The sequence below is a fragment of the Nerophis lumbriciformis genome, linkage group LG09 (genome assembly GCF_033978685.3).
Source record: "Nerophis lumbriciformis linkage group LG09, RoL_Nlum_v2.1, whole genome shotgun sequence".
NCBI classification, from domain to species: Eukaryota; Metazoa; Chordata; class Actinopteri; order Syngnathiformes; family Syngnathidae; genus Nerophis; species Nerophis lumbriciformis.
The window spans coordinates 13,355,213-13,371,176 of NC_084556.2; the positions used below are offsets into that span (position 1 = coordinate 13,355,213).

At 36.7% G+C, this 15,964-nt stretch overlaps 1 protein-coding gene across 3 annotated transcripts in view; it reads left to right on the top strand.

Moving 5' to 3' along the window:
• The window catches only part of septin8a (septin 8a), a 52,171-nt gene extending 36,560 nt beyond the window's left edge, over positions 1–15,611 (top strand). Inside the window, exons 7-10 of one of the 3 annotated variants that reach the window (XM_061962535.2) lie at positions 4,287–4,455; positions 4,530–4,662; positions 5,496–5,665; positions 14,886–15,611. In XM_061962535.2, coding sequence (XP_061818519.1) covers positions 4,287–4,455; positions 4,530–4,662; positions 5,496–5,665; positions 14,886–15,054 — 641 coding nt within the window. In that variant the 3' untranslated portion in view covers positions 15,055–15,611. Of the gene's footprint in view, positions 1–4,286; positions 4,456–4,529; positions 4,663–5,495; positions 5,666–9,326; positions 10,571–14,885 lie in introns of those variants that run through there. The other 2 variants (XM_061962536.2, XM_061962537.2) reach the window with 2 other exon arrangements.
• Positions 15,612–15,964: the final 353 nt, after the last annotated feature.

Genomic DNA, 15,964 nt, shown 5'->3' on the forward strand with positions numbered 1-15,964 from the left:
CTTCATTTAATTGCTTAAAAGGGAACTGCACTTTTTTTTGGAATTGTGCCTATCAATCACAATCTCTATGTAAGACACCAACACATATGTTCATTCTACACATACATATCTTCTAATTTGTAATATACAGCAAGTATGAGGTAGCTAACAATGCAGCTAATGTGAGTACTCTATTGCACCCATAAAGCCCTCTAAAAACACCCAAAACCGCCACAATACTCCATGTACATCTCGTGATCTGAATATTAACCAAGTATTAACGACGTTGTTATTATAAGAGCCAACACGCAGGAACTTTTTTTAGTGGTGCATTGATCACAGAGGTAACTCGCTTATGCAGCTATTGACATAATGAGCTGGTAAGCTTCTGTATTGTCTTGGAGTTGGTAAAAGTTAATTCTGGATTATAAAACATGCCTCTCACTTGTATAATAGAAGGTTGTTGCCATAAACCGAGAATTTAGTCAACTTTGACATTCAACTTAAACTCGGAGATGGTGAGAAAGACGCGAAAAGACGCTTGTTTGCGCCTACCTTTTTTTGTTTAATGTTTTTTTTAACCTGCGTCAAGATAATAATTAATTCTTCATCTAAACGGGAAGATATGAACGGGTCATCAGTCAGCATCCCACTGAGAGCAGACATTGTTTTAAAATGTTCGTACTTTGTAGTCTGTATATCTTGTTTAGCAATTTAGCAATACTGCTATATGATGCTTAGTGTTTCATTAGAGATGGATCTGATTATCAGGCTTAAAAATATAAGGTTCTCAATCATTTATTTGTCCTAAAGTAGTAGTTGTTGGCTCTCACTAAGTCTGCCATTATTAGTAATAGTTGTATTTTGTTGAAATAAATAGCGAACGTTGTGATGCGTCTGTAAAATTAATGCGCTGCCTAAAGCTTAAAATGACCAAAATATGGTAAATAGTACATGCGGTCAAACTAGACATTTTCGCAGGGTAATGCCAACAATCTGTCCCGACTCCCGACGAAAATGTTGCTGCGTAACTTTACAAATACAATTGGCTAATCGCCATCAGTAAATTGTGGCATAATTACTAAGTAAACCATCTAGCAGGAAGCATAAACAAGAGAAACCTACAGCGTAGGAATCGTCGATTGCCATTTGAAGTTCCTTGGAGTAGGATTCGGATTCGGCTGCGTATCTGGCAACCTCAGTCATGGAGAGTGGGAGGGGACTACATAATTTTGACCGTGATTGCCACATTACTACATAAGGCACCTTTAAATCTGCATTGAGGCTATAAAATGTGTTATATCCAATTACTCGATTAATTGAACAAACTAATCAATAAATTGCGCAGTTACAAAAATAATCGCTAGCCGCAGCCCTAAATTGAGCAATTAAAAACATATATCGGAAAATATATATTTTTTCATCATCCGAATATCCCAAACAAATTTTGGGGCAGTTTAAAAAAACCATTTTCTTTATCGCTATTAAGGATGATCATTTGACTTAACCCGCTTGTTTAATAATTTTTCAAAATCAACAATTAATTGTTTTTATTGTTATTAAAACACTATACATTTAATTGAATTTATTTAGTTATTATATTTTAACCAATTATACCAAGTTCCTGTTTGCATGACAGTTTCGTATTGATCATTATAATTCTGCAAAGAGGAGTTTTTCCCCCATTTCTGTTTTACTTCTTTCAACAGCAAACTGTTTAAACCAACAACGCTTGGAGTGGTTGTTACAAAGTACTGTACACCGTTCCCCCTCAAGTGCTTCAAAATGCATTTAACCAACAGTTCAAGCCACAATCAATTTTAAGAATCGATTATCTTGTGTATCATTTCTTCTTTTCTCTGAGTGTTTGTCATATTGCAAGGTGTCTGCATCCAATTTGACTTAAGTTAATGTCACCAGATTTGGTTATTTTCCCAATACTTAAAAATAACATGCACATATATCAGTTTGTATTTTCCCAGTGTTGTCTCTGTGTCCACCCTGAGTGCTGTAGAGTAGATTAATTTAAGCACCGTGCGTTTCCTGCTGTTATGTGTAAAGGACCCGTGCCATCATGCTGCTCTTTGATAGCATCTTCCTGACTTTTATTGCTAACAGGGTGCTTGTATTAACCTTCCCGAAAATGATTTATTTTCATATCTTCCGGACAAGTGGCTCCTTTCCAGTTATTATAGAAATTACAAGGCTTCCTGACTAAAATTGCTTGTTAGTAGACCAGCACAATGTATTCCACCTGAGATCATTGCCACTTACTTTTGTAATGGGGAGGATGAGGGAGGTTTTTGAACGTTGGCTACATCATCAGATGATTCCATCCTCATCCTCAATGGAACAAAAATGACGCCCAGGACTCATTTCCACCCTGCTTTCATTCTGTCAGGCAGGAAGAACATCCTGCTCTTTCTCTCACCTTCACACAAATGTTAGAGCGGGTCATTGGCAGGATATTACAGGATTTTTTTTTTGTGATTTTGTGAAGATACCACATTCCTTTTAGGCAATGTGTGTTGTTTTTTTCTGTGAGACGCGGAGGAGGGGACAGCACTTGGGTGGCAGATGGGCTGTGTTGGAATGTGTTGGAAATTGCTTGACTTGGCAGGAAAAAGCATTTCACATTTGTTGAACGGCACTCAGAAGAAGCGGGAAAATGCTGGTTTGCATATTATCATGAAAGGATTCGGGGTCAATAAAAAAAAATTCACAATACTATATATGCAACACTGCATCATTGCAATTTTGTGGATTCTTTTGAGTTGTTCTGTCTATTTCCATTCTATAAACTGGTGGTTATCATAATCAATGCAATATGTTCCTCCTACCAGTTATTAATAAGACATGTCTACTTAGCATTCCTGTGTCTGTGCTCTTCTTTGACTTTGTTGGTTATGTTAGGTTGGATTTAGCTGATTTTGTTTATCCAAGGTGGAATGTGTCAATAATAACTAGTAGGAGGGAATGACACATTAAGGCTTAAGATATTATACAACTTTGACTTTGGGGATTATTTTGAGTTGTTTTGGTTATTTATATTATGCAAAGTGGCAGGTATTATTAACAGTTTGTAGGAGGGAATGATCCATTTGAGATATTTTACGACATATCCAGTGATGGGCAAGCTATTTGGAAACTGTAGCAAGCTAAGCTACAAGTTACTCTCGATTAAATGTAGCTAAGCAATAGGGGAAGCTATCCCCGGAGAATTGTATCAAGCTACACGGCAAAAGTATCTTGCTACGTCAAAGCTACATTTAACGGCATTTATAGAGTGTACAAATGGACTCAGTAGGGGTCCATTACTATTACGGTAACTATCTGTCATTTAGCCGGGGACAACCTACAACTGTATGTATTTATTTAGTTTGCCTTTTTTTTGGCCAGCCCCTATAATTGCATTAATTGTATTCATCTGTATCTTGACAACAACAAAAAACAATGACTTGTGTGTTGTTTGGGAACAGTTGGTAATGGTTATGTGCAGTAAAACATTTCATGAACTCAAGTCACCTTAATGTGTGTTCCTAAATGTGTGTTCCACGTCTTCAATGAAGAGAGCAGTTATGATTTTGGTTTGCAGAGTAAAAAACTAAAAACTAAGGTTTTGGGCATTGTTTTCTCTAAACGCATATATTTGTCTAAATATGGCGAAGGACACGCATTATTGTGGGTTTTTTGGACGTCGCCTTCATCACTAAAGGAAAAATCTAATCTACTGGAGATAATTCCTCTGCCATTTTCAAGTATGTTTTTTCTTTGAGAGTCGTCAGCTTGAAGCGTCCCTCTGTCTCTGACTCCCCCTGTCATGTGACACGAGTGCGTGTCTGTTATGATTTTGATTCCTGGTTTCGATGCATTTGCTTGTGTATCAACAAGCAAATTGTGGTCTTTGGCTTTGTGGCTTATTTTATGTTGATTTCTATCATGTGAGGTGGCGATTATCAATCATCAGGAGGAGCGATCGCATTCACTACACAATATGTCATTGTTGCACGCCTGTGCATGTTTTGACTCTCTCGCTCATTTTTAAGTCGTTTTGGCAATTTCTATTAGTATACACGTTGGCGGTATTCAATAATAACTAATCACATTGATTATAAGACTTAGCTGCAAGAGCAAACAGCTTACAGTATTTCAAGTGGTTTTGGAATAATTGCTAATATGCACATTTGGCAGTTTCATGCAAATCCATCCATTACTTTACCTGCTTAGTAACACACCAATAAAGTGTAGGTTTTAAAGAAAACAAATTATGGAAAAATCATCAACTGTGTGCTGTTTTTCCCTTCAAGTGGAGAACGAGAGCCACTGCGACTTTGTCAAACTCAGAGAGATGCTGATCCGAGTCAACATGGAGGATCTGAGGGAGCAGACCCACGCCCGCCACTACGAGCTGTACCGCCGCTGTAAACTGGAGGAAATGGGCTTCAAAGACACGGACCCAGACAGCCAGCCCTTTAGGTACCAAGGAGAGGAGGAAGAAAGGCTGCGAAATGGTGGCATGCTATCGTCCATTTCATTTATCTCCTTTGCAGTCTCCAGGAGACTTACGAGGCCAAGAGGAAAGAGTTTTTGGGAGACTTGCAGCGTAAAGAGGAAGAAATGCGACAGATGTTTGTCAATAAAGTCAAGGAGACGGAAGCAGAGCTGAAAGAAAAGGAGAGAGAGGTTAGTGTCTACTGTCAAGTTGCGCAAAACTTACAAAATCATATAATGTATTGCCTTAAACTTATTAATCCATCCATTCTTTTTCCTACCACTTGACCCTCTCTTTAAGTGACCTTAATAAGCTATCCGCCAGTCTCAGTTTCATAGCTATTGGTGCATTTTGGGTCTTTGAATAAATAATGGAAGCTCTGTGATTAATTGTGGGCTTTTAGTTTCATATTAGTTTCATTAATTTGTGTCTGTTATACTTATTATTAATACAGTGAGTTTTATGTCGATTTTTGTAAGTTAGTTTTTTCATAGTAAGTTACAGAAAATGTGAACAAAACTATACAGACACACTGTTGTTTTAATTGATCAGGGGTTACTTCGTTCTGATTGTTCATTCTTCATCTTATTGAGACGTTTTGAACGTTTCTACACCGGGAATAGTTTTGGGAAGACATGTTTTGACCCTAAAAGACATTGTTGTGTGATATTGGCGTGAAAGAAAAACCCTGATGTCAACCTTGTTAAATATGTATTAAGACTTGCTAGAGCTTCAAATACTCTTGAATATGGTCTGAAATGACTACAGAAATACACCAAAATGTTGATAAAGCTGCATGTTTTCTTTGTTTTTCACTCTGTGTAGTAGTGTCCTAATACTTTTGTGTACATAGGCATCATAATACAAACAGTACCAGTCAAACATACTTTCTCATGTTATTCAAAACCTTGACTAGTACTGTGTACACTTCATAAAAATGTGTAAAACTATAATCTATTATGAATATCATTAGTTTTAACGTGAACTGTCGTCATCGCCACACTCATCACTTGTCTTTGGGCAGTTGCATGACAAGTTCGAGCAGCTGAAGCGTATGCACCAGGACGAAAAGAGGAAAGTGGAGGAGAAGCGACGCGACCTGGAGGATGAGATGAACACCTTCAACAGGAAGAAGGTGGCTGCCGAGACGCTTTCCTTATCTCAGCCGCTCAAGAAAGACAAGGACAAGAAAAAGTAAGCAACTTTTTAACATGTCCCTTATCGTCTCATCCCCTCTTGTCTTCTTGCTTCAGAACGCTTCTAAGTAGGTTGGCAACTCGTGAAGTCACAACAAAGAAAATGCTGAGGGATGGATATTAAAAATTACGGATTTTTCTCATTTAATACACAAAAAAAATCTTAATCAATCCAAAACAAAACAAAAATAATGCACGAGCAATATTATTATACATACCGGTAAATATAATATAATAATTATATAACACATAATCTATAATAATAAAATAGCATTACTTTATTACAATGTGTATTATTGTTTTTTAATTATTGGTTATTTATTATCATTTTTTTAATGATTTAGGTTATTTTATGTTTATCTCTTAATTTTATTTTTAATGTGTTTCTAATTTACTATTACCAATATAATGCAATATCACTAGTATTTAATTTATTATAAATGTATTGTTTTATTTGACTTTTGGTTTTAATTAAGGCAATTAGTTATTGTTCTTATTTTTTATGATTATATTTAAAAAAAAAAAAAAGTTTAGATTCTTGGCAACTTTGTATTGGTATTCTTTTTTTAAACCAAAATGTTTTTATTAACCATGATCAATTACTATGTATTAAAAATAAAAAAAATAATGAATTAATATTATAAAGTAAATAAATATGAAAATGTATTATTTTGTGACTTCTGGTCCTATTTATTTAAGGCAATTTTATAACTATTTATTATTATTGTTATTATTATTATTATTATTAACATTGCTATTGTTATTATTATTATTTTTTTTATGTTAAAAAAATGTAAAACAAAAAATCATTCCATAATATTTAAGTTTTAATAATAATAATAATAATAATAACATAATCCTACCTTGGCTTTTTTTTATAATTTCCTCTAATTTCTTCGGTTTCCTGAATGCATTTTTATACAAAAAATATATATGGTCATCGTTATAATGTTGCTTTAAAAATGGTGGTTTTGCACAGTACATTGTGTATATATTAATATATACATTAAAAACAGTGAACTTTGCAATTAGGTCATGACATTGCCTAAATGCACTTGCAAAATCTTTGATAGCGTCCCTTTACTATTCACGGCCACTAGAGGGCCTTCTTTCAACGTATGTGGGGATTGCTATAATATGCTGTGATGCATGGTGAAGCATCATAGTCGCCTCCATCTCTCAGCATTCAGTGGTAGTTTGCAGTGTTCCATTTCACACACTGAAGTTTCCATAGAAGGCCAAATGGACCCTGCTTGACATTTCCTGTCCTCTTCCCCTTTCCTTCCTTGCTCTAATAATTGAGAGACATGCAGCACCGAAGCTTTGCACTGTGGAGAAAACAACGTTCTCTGTTGATGCGTATCGTTGCCGTTAAGATATGTCCGTGTAGAACCACAGGACTGGATTTTCTTGTTTGACATACAAATCTATTAGTAGTTTCAGTTTAACTCAGTTATCCTCCTCATCAAAACATACGTCATCCCATTGCTGCACACAGCACCTTAAAGCTAGAAATGATTAAGTCATTTATCAACATTAATACCAGACAAGTAAATACACATTATGGTGTTTACTTTTGTTTGACACCTCATTTTTGTATCACTACGTAATGTCATTTTTCTTGCACCAAGGTAATAAACAGCACTATATTTGATTATATATTTTAGGATCTTTGCTAACTTTAACATAATAAAAAAAGAAAAATAGGACATTACCACTAAAATACTTAACAATTTCCAAAAAACTTTGTTGAGGAATGATTTATATTGACACGCAAATATTAAATAGTCATTTAGCCTACTGTCATGTTTTTTTTCTTTTTAAGAACAAAAGTAGAAAGCTCCTCTCATGTAGTAGAGTTTTGATTGTTGCTGTTTTTTTAGAATTCACTGCAAAAATTTGGGGGATTTTTGACCCAGCATTTTCAGGGTAGATCCTTAAAAACCGCAGCGCACTCCTGTCATACAGTATATAGGATTTTTAAATACCAATTTTATAGTAGATCCTTAAAAACAGTAGATCACTCTTGTCATATAGTATGTATGAAGGGTTCTTTACTTGTCATTTGGCAGTAGAACCTTAAAAAAAGCAGGGATTGCTGTCATATGGAGGATCTTTGACCAGCATTTTGAGAGTAGATTCTTAAAAACAGCAAGGCGCTCCTATCATACAGTATATTGGACGGCTTGACTGTAAACAAATCTCGTTGTACTTTTTAAGTGCAGAGATGAATAAAGCATCTTGTACTGAATCTAAGATTTTTAATAACATTTTTGTAGTAGATCTTTAAAAAAACAGCACAGCATACATACATATATACTCTCTGATTTTTTTTAAATAAGATTTTTGTGGTAGATTCTTAAAAACAGCAGTGATTGCTGTCATATAGAGGATCTTTGGCCAGCATTTTGACAGTAGATCCTTAAAAACAGCACGACGCTTTTGTCATACAGTATGATTTTTTTCAATATTTTTGTAGTCAATCCTTTAACACGGCAGGGATTGAAGTCATTTGGAGGAATCTGACTGTTTTTGCAGCAGGTATCCTATAAACATTAATGCACTCCTAAGGATCTTCTACTATATACTATATACTCAGACTGTATAATACATATGTTCCTTGACTGCACTTAAATGTAGAATATATTTATATTATTCATATATTATTTATATAATATATTATATTATTTATTATTATTATTGTCTATTGTGAGCGAACTGTGGTGCTGAATTTCCCCAGGGGTCAATAAAGTACTTTCTATTCTATTCTATTCTGTGAAGGATCTTCAACTAGATCCTTAAAAAACATCAGGGGATTCCTGTCATTTAAGGATCTTTGGCCAGCATTTTAAGAGTATACCTTTAAAATCACAAGTGCCCCTGTCATATGGAAGATATTACAATTGTGTGTTTGCAGTAGGTCCTTAACAAACAGCAGTGCGCCGCTGTCTAACAATATATAGGATCTATGACTACTAATTTTTCAGTTGATCTTAAACAAAAACGTGGGATTTCTGTCACTTCCAGGATCTTGGACTGACGTTATGTCTGTAAGTAAGTCCTTAAAAAAAGCAGGACACTCCTGAGAATCTTTGACTAGCGTTTTTGCGACAAGTTCCTAAAAACAGCCGGGTGCTTCTGTCATATAGAAGATCTTTGATTAGCCTTTAATTTTTCTTTCTGTCTGTTTAGCGGCAAAATAAATACATATTAGTGTGAACCTGGATTAATGTTCATGAATGGTTTGTAGCGTTCTAACCAACTACTCCTTTTACAGTGTCATTCAAAAGTGAGCACTATTATGGTTCTTTTAAATATACTTCCTTTACAGAGTCTGAGCAGGCGTACCTAATGTTTTGTCCATCAGGTGTATAATGTTGAGGGGAAACTAGAGGTGCTGTTGACCCGTTTGTAGCTTACGTAAGCAATGAACGCTTTAGTTTATCTTTAGATGAGATTTGTCTAATCTGTCCTAATGAATAGCAAGTAGTGCCTTATAATGATTTAGCATGTGGCTCCCTCTAGTGGCTGATCATAGGCAACAACACTAACTCCATTTTCATTTCCTTCCCCCCCCCCACTCCTCTGATTTTTATTTTCCTGTCTAATTAAATGTGTTATTATTTACATTCTTTCATTGTCTTGTTTTTTTTTTCCAGTTAATTTATGGCCGCTGTTTTCCCTCCCATGCATGACCATGGATTATCCTCCATCACACACAACAACAACAACAACACATGTTTTTTGTGTTTTTGACATTCCATCTTGACATTGTGCACATGGACCGATGATGAAGCCACACAATGGTGAGAGAAAACGTTCACTTTGACAACAATGGCCATCGCTTATTCATTCAGGATCATTCATTTTCTTTTTTTAATTGTTATTGTTTCGGAGACTTGTATATGTTTATTTTTCTAGTGTGTGATTTTTCCATCAACACACCTGCGATTTAAAGCCACTAATGAACAGTCACCGTAAGGCTGTTTGGTACTGCAGTGTTACAATTTAGGCTGTGCTTATTGTTATTGTCCTTATAATTCAATGTTTGTGAATATCGTTAGGGCCTACACCACCTTACTATGCAATAGTGTTATAATGGAAAAAGTCTATAGTGATGTCATGGAAACTTTATTGTAAACAGTAGAGAAAGCCAGTACACACACACACACACACACACACACACATTCAGGAAAAACCTAAAAGCCTCAGCTTGCCAAAGAACGAAAGCAGCTGTGTTTACTGTTGTTGGAAATAAACCGAGGAAAAAAACTGCACACATCCGTCCCACAATGTTGTGTGTCTCTGCCGAAACAAGCGAAGACACTGTGCTGTTTTGTGTGACGGAAAAGATTTGTGTGTCGCCAGCGCTGTCTTTTGTGTACAGTATGTGTGTTAACAGCACCTGCAGCTGCACGTCCTAATACAAGTACCCACCCGCCATGTTTTTGTACACTTCCCAACAGATTAACATGTGCAGTCATGGGTCATTTCATTAGGTACATCTAAGTATATTTGTTATGGACGTGTTTAAAGGTCTTTGCAATGCGCTTTTGTTACCAACAAATGTTTTCTGCAGAAATACATACATAAATAAAATAAAAAAAATAGCTAAAAATAATTAGAAATAAAGAAAATGTGTAATTTTATATAAAATAAAACCACTAAAAGACCAACAACATACCAGAGGTACTCTGCTTCATACCAAGAATCGTTCATATTCCGTACTTTTATTGCTAAAAAGGCTATGCAAAATATTAGAATCATCTCAACTTGAGTATATTTTTATGTAAACATTTTTTTTTGCTACAGTTAAAATATGACAATTATTTTAATATATTTTATCTACTTTAGTTTTACAAAGCAGGTAATTTTAATAAAGCATGGGGCTGGTTAGATGTATTAATTTTAAATTCTAGTTAATTATAATTGTTAACTAGTTTCGTACATGTTAAGTACAGTGCTGGTTAACAATATTTAAAATAATTATGTTGAATAAATTATTTAAATGAACAAGTTTTATGCATTTAATTGTAATGTTTTGTTTAACAGTTATTCAATGTACAAAATATTACGTTATGCTGTCAGATATTTTAAGTGTACCTCATGGTATGGCCAGTTTATTCATAATATACAAAGGACAGTGGATGTACTCAACTGCAGAGTATTTGTAAAAAAAAACCCAAGTGTATTCTGTTTTACATCACAGAAATTAATTGGTTAAATGTTTTTAAGCATTTTATAACTTTTCTTGGTTTTTAGAATTGAACTGTGGAATTAAATACTCCCATGATCCCTTTCCCGTTGTTGAGAACTTAAAAAAAAAATACTCAAAACACGGACTCTTGAGGTCATTGTTTTATTTCTGTGATGAAGACCAAAAGAAAGATACAGTAGCTGCCTGCAGGATGTGAGGAACATTTTTCCAACGGATGACTCGTTGCAACTTCACATTAATAAGAATGAATGAAATCATCAGTAAACAATAGAAATGTATTTTGTAGGTAACACAATGACAAGGTAGGAAGGATACTGCCAGCCATCCCTAAAAGATTAGTGCGGCTGTTATGATTATGCTGTAGGGTCTTAATTAAATCAACAATTACCATATTAGAAGACTGCATTTAAAGTATTGTGTTGAGAGTTTATATGCGCAAAAGTAAATTTATTTTACAGCCAAAAAGAGATAGCAGCATACAATCATAAAATTAAAGCTATTCTTAAAATAGTAAATACGAATAAAATGTGATTAAAAGAAAAACATTTTATTTTAATAAAACATAAAAGTCTTCATCTTAAAAGTGCTGGCCTTAGCTCTGGGGGTTAAACCTGAGCTCCTCACAAACAAAATAAGCCATTGCTGACCTCAAACACCTCTTAAGTTTATACACAACAAACTGTTGTGTTGGATAAAAACAACTCAGTTAAATAAAAAAGGTAGAAATAAGTAATTGAATTTAAATGGACCTCTGTTCAGTCAACTCATTGCATCAGAACAATATTTCACAAGGAAGTGAAGTGCAGAAAGAATCAGTAACTAAAAGTGTAAAGCTGTCGAATGTCTTCTTTTGAAACTACGATGTGCAAAAATCTTTTTTTTAATCCAACTGTGATTTATTGGTTAGTGTTTGCCTTGGTCACTGAACTGCATTTTCATGAGTGCGGCTCGAAAAAAAAAAAAAGATAAAATAAAGCATTCTTTCTCAATAAATAGATCTTAAAAAAACTTATTTTCATATAACAAAAATTAAAATCAGTCTGTCCAAAAATAGTTTAAAAAAGTTCAGACAGCGGAAGTTGCTATTTAAAGTAGGACTGTCAAATTGAATGAGATTGATCACAAATAAATATTGCATTAATCATGTACCGGTATGTATGCAGATTAATCATGCAAGTTTTGAACAAAAATTAAATTTCTGTATGGCATTCAGTCAAAAATTTTTTTTTTGTCAAAATATTGGGTTCTTTGGATTGAATTTCAATTATGCAAGCAATAATCTGATTAATCCAAATTACTCCAAACTAATTTGAAGACAAGACCACAGACTGACCTGGAGGGAAAAACATTTCTACTGATGAATGATTTCCATTTTCGCTAAATGAAATAAAATAAAAACATTTTTTTTTTTGATCTAGTTATTGCTTTTCGACACTGAAGAACACTTTGTTTTTCAGTTGTATTTTTTGTGTTTTGAAATAAAATTCAAACAATCTAGTCAGGTTTCTTTCCCCAATTCCTTCTCATGAGACTGAAATTCACAGACCAAAACAAACACCGACCTTTCTTGGACCTTAGTTCATTATTTGACGTCGTACGAAACGTGGACCCTAAAATAAACAAACAAAATTACAGTATGCTTCGACTCCAAACGTCCCGAGTTAACAGGCGGGGTGCAAAGGCGGACACGGCGAGACGCTGTCCGGTGGAAAATTGACTTTGCCGCCTTCCGCGTTAACTCCTTCATCGTACAAACGCCCAAAAGCGTCGTAATACTCATCCGGGTCCCCGAGCTGGTCCCTGGCGTGAACCTTCCTGGTCCTCCGGATTCTTTCTTCTTTCTTCGCTTCCCCCTGGTAGATGTAAGCGCTGTCGAAGATGTAGACGGCGTTGGTGGGCAGGGAGAACTCCAGGCTGTGGAGGTGCTCGTCCACCATCTCTTTGCAGCGGATGAACTTGGCGCTGTCCACCTTCAAAGATAGAATTCCATCCACACATGTTAACTGTCTAGTCTTAAAGTAGCATCAGTCACAGACTCTTAAGGACAGCTTTAGGACGCTGATCACCAAAGCAGGTAAAGTACGCCAACTTGTGTGAAGTCATCAGAGAAAAAGATGTTTCCACCAAGCACCACGGTTCAGTTTAGTTCTCATCGTACTTTTTGAAACCACAAACCTGGATTTGACTTGTTTCCACGACATAAAGCTGCTACAGCTAGCAATAACCTTCAATGGTCTATAACAGTAGAGGCCAAAGTGCAGCCTGGGGGCCATAGGAACAATAGTTAGCCATCTAAAATGAGCACGCTAGCTGTTTTGCAGGAATACATCTCTGCGTCAAATATTGAGTTACTTTGCCAATGATACCTGATAGCATGCTTGCTTTTTTTCCGAGCTGTACACCTCAGTCATATTTTGCTACTTGATGCATGCTAGAGTTAGCACGCTAGCATTTTAAACACATTTTTCAGGTAGACACCTCAGAGTAATGTATTTTGATTAGTGTGCTTGCTTTTTTTCTAGCTATACACCTCATTGTCATATGTTGGTATTTCACTAATGTTAACTGTAAGCATGCTAGCTTTTTAGCTCATATTTTTTGTTGACGCCATTTGGTCAGCATGCTAACTGTTAGCATTCAAGTTTGTCTTTGGATCTTTAGCATTCTCAAGAAATTTCTATCAAAATTCCATGTCCTATTTATTTGGGGAAAAAAAATCTATATTTTATTGGTTTTGAATGTGAAAGCTACCAAAATAGCCCCATATCCTGTAAATTGTTAGTCTGTGGCCCTCAGTGGAAACAGTTTGTGCACCCCTCCCTGGCCTGTAACATCTCAGGAACCAGGGTCCTCAGCAGTGGACATTTTTGATCAAACATTTCTGAGACAAAATTGCCCTCCTATTCAGAGGCATTGAAGCAGTTCTCCCTACTGTTGGAAAGTGTGTGCCTATGATACAAACAACTACAATGTAGCGATTGGAACCTTCAGAGGACCCAGACTACACCATCTGTAGGTGATGACTTCAGAGGCACCTTTAAAAGTTGTAACAAACACTGTGGAGTTTTCATATTCTCCTGAAGTGGACTTTTGTTTTTGTTAACATAACATAAAATAACACCATTAGGCAAAACCCAAATGACACTCGTTCTCAGGAGTTAATTCCAACCCTTAGCCTTCTTCTTGGTGCTCCAGACAAACTCAAAAAGACCAATACAAAGTAGTCTGAGGAGGCGACACTTTTGGACGACGCATGGTTAAATGGGAAAGTGAGTGCTCACATTACCAACAGGAGTCCCAAGTGAGGTACCACAACCTTCCAAAGACCTATGTGGTCAACACAATCCTGGTTGGAAATGGGGCAGCAGAGCCTTGAGGGGATTTCCTGGTCTATTTCCACCTGTACCCACTCCTGTTACAAAACGAAGGATTCCCTGTTCAGTGACCGCAACCTTTAGAAGACCAAGCCTACATAATCTACCGAGGTGTCATCTTCACAGGCACCATCACGCCTCACATCAAACTTGATTTCTTGGTCACATAATCCCAACCTTACACTTCTGAGAAAGTCGTGCATTACTACCAAGTAGAAAAGCCCGATGAAGGGTCTGCAGCCTTCTGAGGTGTACTACGTAGTCTAAGGACATATCACGATCAGAGGAATAGCCTAAACCACATCCAACTTGGGACAATGTACAAAACATTTGCAACCAAGGAATGGCAATTCAGGGACCGGGACCTTTGGAGGACCCAGACTACAAAAAGGTGTCAACTGGTACCTACTGTAGCTCCGCCCTCAAGGCCACACAAAATACAACAATGAAGGAGGTGTTTCTCTGCAGCAATGTGGAGACTGGGGAGTAGAAAAGAATGTGGCCTTAAAAGGCTGTTTTACTACCCTTTAGGTTAAAACTAGGGACTGAACTGAAGTGTGCTGCTTGGTGGAAACGGGTCCCAAGGCTGCCTTGAAGGCGGTTTTCCTTACTTGGGCTGTCTTCAGCAGGTCTGTAAAGACGGAGAACCAGTCAGCCGTGAGCGCCTCCAACTCCAAGGTGATGATGGCCAAGGCCAACGTGGAGCCCTTGAACTGCCAAAGCTGGTGGCAGGCCATACAGTGCTGTACCTGCCTGGTCCACAACGCCGCCTGGAAGCCCGGAGGCCTCTTCTGACGGCCGGGGCTGAGCGCGGGGTCCCGGCCGAGGCCAGCGGACGGAAGGAGGTGAGGGTGGTTGCAGACCAGCAAGGCGTGGAACTAGGACAGGACGGGAGGAAGCAGAAATGTTAGCGCATGATGTCATTGTTGTCTTTGTCAGCCCCCGGTTTGTCAACATCACAGCTTTAGGCCCGACTACAAATCAGCACCATGTTTGTATCGTATCGTACGTGCAGTGCTTTTCTGTGCTCCCCTTTTGTCGGCAGGAACCTTCACTACACACCCGAGAAGTAACCAAAATCACAAGATTCTGGATATTTTGGTAGACAAACACCACCTTCATCAAACATCTTTAAGGAGTTGCTTTGTTTGTGTTTGTAGCAACAACGAGCCACGGTCACGTCATGCGTGGAATTTAGTGCTTTGCTCGGGAAAACATATTTTTTTGGACGAAATCTGCCTTTAAAAAAAGATGGCTGGGACGCTAAAGCATATTATTGTTGTCATGGTGACGTGTCTGTGACAAAAACAATTGAGGGGAAAAAAGAATCATTCAGTCCAAAGTATTTATTTGAAGATATTTATTATATATAAGAAAAAAGAAAATGTCTTTATTTTTTATCATTATTATTTTTTTAACTGTTATATTGTGTCTCTTTATATGAAAGTCTTTGTAATAATGAAGTGTTGGGGGGGCGGTACATTAGTGACATGCCTCAACAATACCATGCTGCTTTTCCTCTGCACAGGAACGCCTCGTCTTTTGCCAACAATCCCAAAAAAAAAAACCAATGGTCGCCAATGAGCTCGGAGTTATCCGAGAGAAGACTGAGGGCAGCAAAGTGGAGTTTATGGTGTAGATAACATTAGCCATGCGTGTTTACTTTAGTCATTTTTAGCTGTGCACCCTGAAAAGCTACAATGAC